Source organism: Limulus polyphemus, unplaced genomic scaffold (assembly GCF_000517525.1).
Source record: "Limulus polyphemus unplaced genomic scaffold, Limulus_polyphemus-2.1.2 Scaffold436, whole genome shotgun sequence".
Classification (NCBI taxonomy): Eukaryota; Metazoa; Arthropoda; class Merostomata; order Xiphosura; family Limulidae; genus Limulus; species Limulus polyphemus.
The window spans coordinates 274,219-285,262 of record NW_013666046.1 but is presented as its reverse complement, the minus strand read 5'-3'; the positions used below and the strand labels follow the sequence as shown (position 1 = coordinate 285,262).

The window sequence follows — 11,044 nt, the reverse complement described above, 5'->3', positions numbered from 1 at the left end:
ATGAGACTTTGGAGTCCTGGGTTAAAGTGGCAAGATTACATTCTTGTTTGTCTCACCCTACTGATTCTGCTCAATCTTTACCTGTTTGGCTGCCCCATGCTCTTTCTTCTTCGCCCTGCCCTTTCCCTACTCGTGGTGTTCCCTTCCTTATGTCCGTTCTTCCCATTCCTGTTCCTCTCCACCTCACCATTATTAGTGACAACATGTCTTTCCATGAGCAGGTGGAGCCAGGGTACAGCTCTTTTCCGCCATCTGGAAACCTTTCACGATGCATCCTTGGGTGTTACGGGTTCAGTCAGGGGTCTGTGCATTCAATTCAGGTCTCTTCCTCCCCTGTCCTCTTCCCCAGTTTCTTTTCTTCCACCTCAGAATTGTGTCTTGTTCAATTATCTAGTGGAGTCAGTTCTCGATCTTCTTCACAAAGGTGCTGTAGAACGTGTGTTACCTGTTTGTTCAGGTTTTTGCTCCCATCTTTTTGTTGTCCCCAAAAAGATGTGAGATTGGAGACCTATTATTGATCTATCCCAATTGAATTCCTTTCTGGACACACCCTGGTTCACCCCGAAGTCATCCTACCTCTCTCTTCAGTGAGTTTTTTCCCTGGGTCTTTGGATGACCAAAATTTACTTGACCGATGCTTACTTTCATGTCCCCATTGCTCAGGAGTCACGTCGTTATCTCCAGTTCTACCATGGAGAGAATGTGTTCCAGTTCCATGCACTACTGTTTGGTCTTGCGAGGCTCCTTATGTGTTCTGTTGGGCTGTCCTTGCCTTTGCATGTTATCTTCATTCATTGGGTCTTCAAGCTTATCATTACATTGAAGACTGGCTCCTGCTCACCTCTTCCTGGGCCCAATCTGCCAATCACACCTGCTTCCATCTTTGGGAGTATGCTCAGGTGGAGTTTCTCATCAAGGTGGAGAGGTCCTTTCTCACTCCCACTCAATATCTCATTCATATGGGGGTCCTCTTCAATTCCTATCTCGGTTGGGCCCAGCCTTCTCCACTTCAGTTCCTGGATATGAAACAAGCAGTCACTCAGGCTCTGTCTTCACCTTCTCTTCCTGCAAGAGAGATCTTTTGGGGACATGGGGCCCTGGAAGCTCTCATTCCCTTGGGTCAAGCACACATGCATACCCTTCAGTGGAATTTCTCCCACTATCCCTTGGATCATCCTATTACCCTTCCCACACGGATCAAGGCTGACCTTGTTTGGTGACTCGACAGGGGGTTCCACTTCATACGCCTCATCCCAACTTGCATATGTTCACAGATGCTTCTTTGGTGGATTAGGGGCTTCCCTCAACTCTCGGGAGATTTCGGGTCGGTGGTCCATCAAGGAATCTACTTACCATGTCAACCACTAGGAGCTGTTGGCAGTTTGTCGGGCTCTTACTCATTTCCTTCCACTCTTATGAGAGTGGGTGGTTATGGTTCATTCTGACAATTCAACTGTCATCAATTATATCTCCAAACAATACTTCTAAATCTTATCAGTTATTTAGAAACTGAATTATGTAAAGCGTGTTTGTTGCATATGTTTCAGTTTATATATCTGTTTAATTAGTGTTTGGTAGCTATATGTTATGCACATTCTGTTTCAAGCCAGATGTTCTACTGAATCCTCTTCTTCAGCTTGATCATCAGTATATCTCAAAAATGAATACCCATAGTTTCATATCACCCTTTTAATATGAATGAAGTATGCAATGGTAACCAATACTAAAGAGTAGGATTTGAGGTAAAAACAGCTAAGAAATTAAATATCTATTACTTTATTTATTGAAGTTTCTGATGCAGATGTTGGAAAAAACTACCCTAAGAAAATTCTAAATGTTCATAAAATTTCTACATAATTCATTAGTTCAATGTGATTGATTAATGAGCCCCTACAATTAATTGATCATTAAAGGCCCAGCTCTCTACTTGCATCATAGCAAACGATTTTACCAGTTTGTAATACTAACAGAGAAGTAATTTTGCCAGAAGTCAAGTAAAACAAGCATATGTTTTAGCCTATTTTCATACATGGAAATCATATGACACAGTGATTTATTCAGAAGAGTAAATGTAAGTTGTTTTACTAGTGAGCTATCAGTTGAATAAAGTATTCTTCTTTTCAATCAGATGTTAAGCTAGCTGAAAAGGATCAGTCTAATTGGTAGAATAAGCTTATGGTAATCTATTCCAACTAAATCACTGAAAACTAACATTATGATTACTGATCCAGTTTGATTAGGTAAAGGAAAAATATATACCTTTTAATTCTAGTAATAGATCACATTATAACAGGAAATTTGGTTTTTATTTGAACACTTAATATTTTACTTTACAGCTTCTCCAGGAGCATTCACTGCAACATAAACTATAACCAACAGTTCAGATCTTCATTTGGTGCTGTAAGCTCATTTATTATGAGAATTAAAATGTCTTTTATATCCAGTATACCATATAGAAATTAAAAAATGTATATCTGATAACAACACCTTAATGTGAAATGTACTTAGCTTTTGTGGCTTGAATAAATCCCACTGAAAATGACCAAAATGCATTGTGCAATTTTTAGTTTATAAACGTATAAAATTAGGTAATACTGTAGGCATTGTAGATGCTTTTTCTACATTTCATTGTAATAAAAGTGTAGCTATTACTTGCATTATAATAATGTTATACAAATTTTTGAAACCTAGGTCATTGCAGAACCATTCAGAATATAAAATAGGTTTCTTTAAAAACTCCACTTTATTACTCCATCATGACTCAAATCCCCTTTACCTGAAAAAAGAAAAGAAAAAGGGAACATCATAAATTATCTTAATGATAAAAAAATTTGGAAACTAAAATTATGTATTATCCTAAAACATAAACAGCATACAATGATTTAACAACATAATTTAAAATCAAATATTGACAAATACATCAGGTGAATGTTTTGAATAGAAATTTGAAGTTCTTCTGATATTCATTACAAGGGTGTAGGAAAGCATATATTATGAGTAAAACATTTATGTAATATTAAACAATGAAGTAAAGTACAACATGGAACTTAAAGTGTGGGTTGAAGGAATACAAAGGGTTGTATGTGGAGTAACAGAGAACACCACTTGTCAAGATGTTGTTTTTGCCCTTGCTCATGCTACTGGCCAAACAGGAAGATTCACTCTAGTTGAAAAATGGAGAAATAGTGAAAGACTTCTTGCCCCTCAGGATAATCCTTTAAAGGTTCTCCTGAAATGGGGAGAACATGCCAATGATGTTCAGTTTATTCTTCGTCGTTCACAACCTAGTTCTAAGGCTCATGGTGCTCCAGTAAGTCACAGCCACCAAAACAATAAACGACAGCATGAATTTTTTCAGAATTTTCCTCCACCTTCAGCTAATCTTCCAGTTCAAAATCAGAAATCATCATCAGCACAGAATAAGGAAATAAAGAAATCCCTGACTTTCAGTGGCAGCCATGGTAGCAGTGGAAGTAGCTCAAATACCACCCCAAACACAAGTAGCACAAGTACTCCATCAAAGTTTGACTCAGTATCACATGACTTGCATTCTCATGATATTCTGTCACGACAGGATGTGCCAAGAGGTGTTGTTCGTGGTGTTCCCCAAAAACCAAGAGAACAATTCAGTGATTCTGATTCACATAGTTCTCCAAGTGGACCAAAAGCAGAAAGACCTCAACATCCACCACCTTATGATGAAGCAATTCATCGATCAAATGTTCGTTTTCCCACTAGTCAATTTTCACCAACAGGTCTTGACTCTTATCCCCATGTTAGTGAATCTCCTTCTAGCAAGCGACGTCATGTTGCCACCAACAGGATTGAAGAAAATGCAAGAAATGCCCAAAGGTGTCTGTCGCCCCATCAACAGATTGAGGCATCTAAATTTAAAAAAGATGACAGCATGTCATGTGATATGGCAAACTCCAAAGAACCTCAGGATTCTAGATGGGATGGCAGAATCAGCAAGGAAGGTCAACCTGTGGCTTCTGTTAGAGCCTTTTCTCCAACTCAAGAAAAGCCTCAACAGGCCAATAAACATTATGAAGAAATATCTGCATCAAGAGTAAAAAAGAACCTGATAAACCATTTTGACCAAACTGATAGTTTCACTTCTGATGCCGAAAGTCAGCTGAACAAGACAGCTTTATTTGAAAGGACTAGTCAGACTATAAAAACGAGAAAAGCAGTTGGGATTCAGGAAGAAATCTCTCATGATCCTCAGTTTCATGATTTAGTGAGACTGGTCAGCCTTCAAAGAGAGAAACTTAGCAACCAGCAGGCAGAAATAAACCAATATGATGCAGGTAAAATGGCAGTATGTTTTCACATACCTCTAAATATTTATTTATTTGTAATCAAAATATGTTACTCAAAGCTCAGTCAAAAAATGTCTAAAACATCCTACTTGATGAGCTGTGTAGTGACTTATATAAAATACCACAACCACCATTATTTTCTATATACCCTAGATTATTAATAAATAAAATACTATTATACTGAGTTGTATATATATCTTATAACTTATTTGTGAGATTTAAGTCCAGTAAATAAAATTTTATATTCTGTGTAAGAGTTGACGAAAATATAATTTTTGGTTTCATATAAGTAAATTGGTAGGTTCACATTTTATTTCAAGTGATTAAAAAAACAATCCTCATAAAGTGACTATTTATAGAAATTATATATTAAGCTTGTTAGCTGATGGCACCAAAATTAAGGGTTTGGATCCTGTAGTACACACAGTACAACTAGTACAATGTGCAGTTTTGTGCTTAAAATCTATACGAATTTAATTTTTCTTGTGTTAAAATATTTCTAAAATAAATTTTTTGTTTTTTTTTACTGAAATTTATTTGACTTGAAATATACATTTCAGTAAAAAGAACAAACTAATGAAAATGGATGAAGTTGAAAAATTATTCTTGAGAGGATCAGTACATTTAAAAAGCTGTACAAAAAAATGTTCTTATGCGAAAAAATGTAAGATAATTCAAGCTAACTACATATACAACATCATCATGTAAGCCATTCCACAATTTCATAACTTTAACTGGAAAAGGACTTCTTTCAATGAATAAGCTGACATCTAGGTTTTGATAGCTTAAACTAAGAAAAGTATCCAAACCCCCAATAATGTTGAAAAACTAAGCCTACCCTCTTAGTTATTCAGTGAACCGGAGAAAATAAGAGCTAAACAATTCATCATTCTGAGCTTAAATGACTTCATATTACTTGTCCTTCGAGTGGCCTGTCTAAACAATATATTTAATAAGTTGAGTTACTTCCTTTTGTAAGGGAATCAAGACTGTGTAAGGTACTCAAAGTGAGGTCTCGCCAGTATCTTGTACAGAGTTAAAGTAACATGAATATAACATTTTTTTTTGCTAACATGTATTTTTGAAAGCACAGGTTAAGACTGCACTTCTAAATGTACATTTTGTGATTTGAGTGCATTAGTCAAGTGAAAACACTTTTAATATTATTGTGAATGAAATTAGATGCAGATTTTCATTCTGATTGATAAAACAAGTTCAGCTAATTTATTTTTTTTAGTTTTAACACAAATGTTTTATATTAAATCTGTGTAAAACAAAGTTATTAATGTTAAGACTTAGCATGGGAAATTGTAAAGATTAATTCTTGGGCATTACTTACTTGCAAATCTTGTTAAATTAACACATTTTTAGCCCTTGTTTTTGGAAAAATGAGAAGCTTGTTGTATTCTACACATTTTAAGGCAAGCATTGTTCAAGCAGTACACAACTTCTTTCACTTGTTACCCAAGAGTTTAAAGCTCTGTGAAAGATTTGGCTGTGAGAATTATAAAGTGAAATGATGTATCAGTTTGGAAAAAAATAGCAAGCAACAAATATTTTGTTCATTAACTGCTAGGAATTTAAGTTTACTTTCATATACTACTCATATTTACATTGTACTGAACTTTTTTATCTGTTTAGGTGTTCCACAGCTTGGGGATGTTTAGCTGTTGAGTACGGGCCAACCAATGTTGCCAAGTTTACTTTCACGTGCTACTCGTATTTACATTGTACTGAACTTTTTTATCTGTTTAGGTGTTGGACAGCTTGGGGATGTTTAGCTGTTGAGTACGGGCCAACCAGTGTTGCCAAGTTTACTTTCACGTGCTACTCGTATTTACATTGTACTGAACTTTTTTATCTGTTTAAGTGTTGCACAGCTTGGGGATATTTAGCCATTAAGTACGGGCCAACCAGTATTGCCAAGTCTTGTAAGAAAAACAAGCAAAACTGACTTTCAAAACTGCTCTTTATGGCTTACCTTCAAAATGGCAATTTGCATGGCTTCATTGTTATATAGAAAGTGTCAAGTGGGTTGGCTCGAAAGTTCATGGTTGTGGGTGTATTTTTAATTGAACAGGAGCGGCGATATGATATTTCTAAAATTTTAGTGATGTGGGCTGTTAAATAACCCAATCAATCACTGAAACCACTCCTACAACTGTTTAACTGTATGTTATAAGTCAGCTGTTATAAAAAAAAACAAATAAGTGACCTCAGAATAAAACCAGACCAAAAAAAACTGCAACCTACAGCTCTCAAAAAATTAAAGCAATTTGTGAACAAACAAGCCCAATTCTATTTTATGTAAGTGGACATGGGAACACTAGGGCCAACATTTTAGCTTATATAGGCCAAAAGTAACGTCTTGAATTTAAGTATTGTCTCAACTGTAAATGTATCATACTATTCATTAATAAACTGAATAAATTCTATATAGACATGTTTCAAAACATAATATATTTAACAGCTCCATGATAGAAGTGATAGAGGTCAACTTAGAAAATTTTAAAGCCTTTCAATAATATGATTCATTTAACAATCTTATGTTAAAATAATGGTGAGTTTCAAGACAATTGACATTAGAAGTTTATGAAGGAATTTTAAGAACTGGTTATTTAATATTATAATACAAATTAAAAGCATATTTTTGTTTGTTTGAAAATTTACTTTTGGACATTTTCATCTTGTACTGTTAATAAAAGTCCTTAGGTTATATTTATTATGTTTATATATAAATGGATATCAGAATTATGAAATGTTTTTTAAGTTTATTTTATGCACCATAATTCTCATTAGAAATAGTATACTGGGAGGGGAAGCTGCAAGAACAGGAGGAACGTTTGGCTTCTCTTGAGGAAGAAGTTCGCCAATTAGAAAGGACAGAACAGGAGTATAATGAAGAACTAGACCAGTTAGATCGGCGCCCTCTTGCAGAAGAGGTTGATGTTTGCCGTCAGGAGGAGCGTACTCTCCGTTCAGAGCTCACACTAGCTCGTTCTCAGTTGGCAAATTGTGAAACTGAGCTTTTACAATGTCGGCAACGTGTTCGGCAAGTTCTAGAGGAAATTGCTAATGAGCGACGCAGGAGAATGTTGCTTGAGGAACAAGTCAAGCAACAACAAAAAGAACAAGAACAGCAGATTCAGGAAGAGCTTGAAATTTTGAATCAAAAAATGATGAGTCAAATGGAAGAGTATGATATACAGGTAATATTTGATACTGTTCTACTTATTAATTATACATTGCATTTTTATGTAAAACAAGAATGAGTCAAACAAAAAATAGGTGCTGTAATAACTTGCCGTGAAGGTTTTAGAAGTTCACGAGTTTGATTTCTCACCTATTTTAACCACTTACACCACTATATAGTAGTGTGTTGTCTGTCAGTCAGTAGATGCTAAAATGACATCACATAAGTGACGCTTAATGTTGTAATTTGTACAGTCATGATGTCAGTAAAATGTGCATGCCATTAATCACAAGAAACATAATGCACTCCGTAGGCTATAACACAGATTGACATATGAACTTCAAAAGCAAGAAATAAAACTATTTGTTACTCTTAATTTTGGTTTTATTTACTCTTCCAACAGAACTTTTTCGGGGATACTTCGAAAGTACATCTAGTATAGTTGGTAATACACAAACATATATAAAGTTATTGGAAAAAATTTCATTTCTGTATTCATTCATATGTGTAACTAAATGGTATAAGGTCAGTAAGTGTAGCATATACTATGTATTAATTAATTATTTTTCTGTTGGTCTTTTAAAGAAAGTTTGAGTAAGGCAATGTGCATATGTTTCCAGTAGTGTTTATTATAATTAAAATATGTACAAGCACTTTGTTAAGAACATTTTAAAGCTCTTTTGAAATAATACATTATTTGTCAGTGTCAAATGGTTTTTGCTTTTAAATTTTTTTCCATCTGATATATTTATTTTGGTTACCAATTAATTTTACATAAGTTAAATGAAATTTGAAGGGATTGCAATGTACTGCATTATACTGTGCTCATAAATAAGCCTCAGAATTCTCACAAGTAGGAAAAAGCAAAATGTGTGTAAAATTGATTGTAGTAATAAGACCTAAACTTTAAATGAGTAAGTAAGATATCTGTTTAAGACATGAGTTGGGCATGGTCTAGTAGTTAGTGTGTCGGGCTGAGGATCAGAGAGTTGCAAATTTCAGCCGTGATGCTACTGACACACTCGATACTTCTATCTGTTGGTGCATTATAAAACTGACAGTCAGTTACAAATTATAATTCAAAGATACAGTTGCTGGCATATACAGGGACAGTAAGCTACATTTTAAGATCGTGTGATTAATAACTGTATACAAAGCTAGAACTATTTTAAGTTAATGAAATTTTATTTCTCTTATTATATTAAAATTATTTCTTTTTTCTTCTTTTTAGAAAGAGTGTACAGAAAAACTTGAAAAGAAGATGAATGAAATGGACACTTTGCTTTCAGAAAGTGAAAAATTGATTGAAAAACTTACCCAGGAACTGCGAGAGGAAAACTTGAAATCCCTTTCAATGATAGCAGCTGATGAGATGAAACATTTTATGGAAGGTACTCTAATTAAAGTTATAGATTTCATATGTCAGGTGTAACCTTTGAGAAAATAGGAATTATTTGTAGCTTAAATACATTTGCTGTGTAGATAAGCAACATAATTATACCACATTTAGAAATACAAATTCTAGGACGTTGAGTTTTTGGTTTAGTTTTAATTGAATAAAGGCTTATGAGAAATAACGTAAAAAAAAGAAAATTTTTAAACTTCATGCTATTTTTTAATATTTTAAAGGGTAATTGTTTCATTAGAATATTTTCCAGTTACTTATTTTACTTCAAAATGTGAATGTTATAGCTCTCACTTCATTTTATGTCACATTTTACATATGTTGTCTCATTACCATATCTGTTTAATTTTACTATATAAATTCCAAACCAACTTTCCAAGAGTACTTGTCAGTACTTTCTATAATTTGTTTTTTAAGCATTTATAATTTCACCACAAATGTAACTTTCATTTCAAGTTTGAAGCCTCCAGCATACAAGTTTTCAGAAAGTATTTTGTTTGCATGCATGTTATTTATAATTGTATCTATTTTGATCTTGTTAATACATTTTTATCTGTCTTTGTATGTATTTCTACACTACCTTTCTGTTAAACTAAATTATTTGTTAATCATATTTGCAGGTAACTTTCATAACAGGCCAGGAAGCACTCGAAAAATTATTGGCTCTCCAAGACAGTTAGAGAATGCTGTTCCAACTAATAAAAACCCACATGGTGTGTGGGTGTGATTTTCATGTGAAGGTACTTAGTTGCCTTTTTCCTCTCAACTGATTATATTTGTTGTCTGTAACTTACTGCAATTAATGAAATTTCTGCAAAGTTATTTAATTGTTTATCACAAATGTGCATTAACATAAAGCATGCTAATATTACATCTCTGTCACTGTTATATAGAGCACATCATAATTTGAAGTGTGTTATTTGATCATTTTTTAACTGATGCACTCGAACTAAATGAGATGAGCATTTCAAGTTCCACTTTGTGCTTACTTCTCAATATGGAGGATTGAATAGTGCTGTTTCCTGCTATTGTTACAAATCATTTCTCAGTATCTATAATTTTTGTAAACTTTGTACCACTTAAAAACAAGTAAGTGATATTAAGTTATAGGTTCCATATGAGGCTGCTAAGCTGCTACTGATTTCAAAAAATGTGTTAATTGACTTTCTGTAATCTAGTCTCTATCTTTGGTCTTACCAACTTCAATGGAACTCCAAATGCTAGTGGAAAACTTATACAAAGTGATCATTTTCACTGAATCAGTATTTTAGTGATCCCAACAGCCACCTTTGTTCAAAAACTAAGTTACAAACCTATAGTTTGCTTACTTGCAGCAGTTAACATTTTTTGTTTCTTAAATATGTGTATACCCGTAAGTTGTTACATGAGTTGTTTGGTTAAAATTCTTTTATGATTTTCTGCAACCTGTAATATTGAAGTATACTGTTGAAGTCCATAAGCTATACCTAACTTGTCATAATACTTGTTTTTGGAACTGGAATTTATTTTGGTGTCAGTTGATGAAACACTAATGTTCTGTTTTAAGTCTACTGTAAATTGTTAAGGTAGATCTAAATTAGAATAAGTTTTATTCAATCTTATTTGTTTCATTGTCTTTGAAAAATTCCATTATGTGTGTGACTGTGTATATATATATACTAAAATCATACTATACCTGGCTACATATTACAAATATATTTGTAAATCATTGTGACCATAAACTAAAAGTCCTTTTCTGTTACATACCTAGATATTTTAACTGTGCCATAAAACCATCGGTAGAGGAAGAAATTATGTCAAAAGCTTTAAAAAAGCATCTAAGTTTATTATATTTTTTCTCTTCCATTAATGATAACATACAACTTTCTCCGCAGACAAAATTAAGTAAAGAGTACAATACCATTCAGAGGAGAGCTTTATTCTTACAAATGTCGGGAAGTAAAAGGGTTAAAAGAAAATCAATCAATCATATATGAATATGAATATATATCATGAATATAAGTTAACATACAATAACATCAAAAAGTCATAAAAATAAATTATTATAATGAATAAAACAAATTAGCATAGTGCAGGCAGCCATAAGAAATTTTTGTGATTCTCCAAAAATAAAGTTATCTGAAA

At 33.5% G+C, this 11,044-nt stretch overlaps 1 protein-coding gene across 1 annotated transcript in view; it reads left to right on the top strand.

Moving 5' to 3' along the window:
* Window positions 1-2,928: 2,928 nt before the first annotated feature.
* Window positions 2,929-11,044, top strand: part of LOC106458263 (ras association domain-containing protein 8-like) — a 35,839-nt gene continuing 27,723 nt past the window's right edge. The window contains exons 1-4 of the mRNA XM_013917748.2: window positions 2,929-4,310; window positions 7,122-7,531; window positions 8,747-8,906; window positions 9,541-9,660. Of these exons, the coding sequence (XP_013773202.1) occupies window positions 3,041-4,310; window positions 7,122-7,531; window positions 8,747-8,906; window positions 9,541-9,647 (1,947 nt within the window). The 5' untranslated portion in view covers window positions 2,929-3,040 and the 3' untranslated portion in view covers window positions 9,648-9,660. The remainder of the gene's footprint in view (window positions 4,311-7,121; window positions 7,532-8,746; window positions 8,907-9,540; window positions 9,661-11,044) is intronic.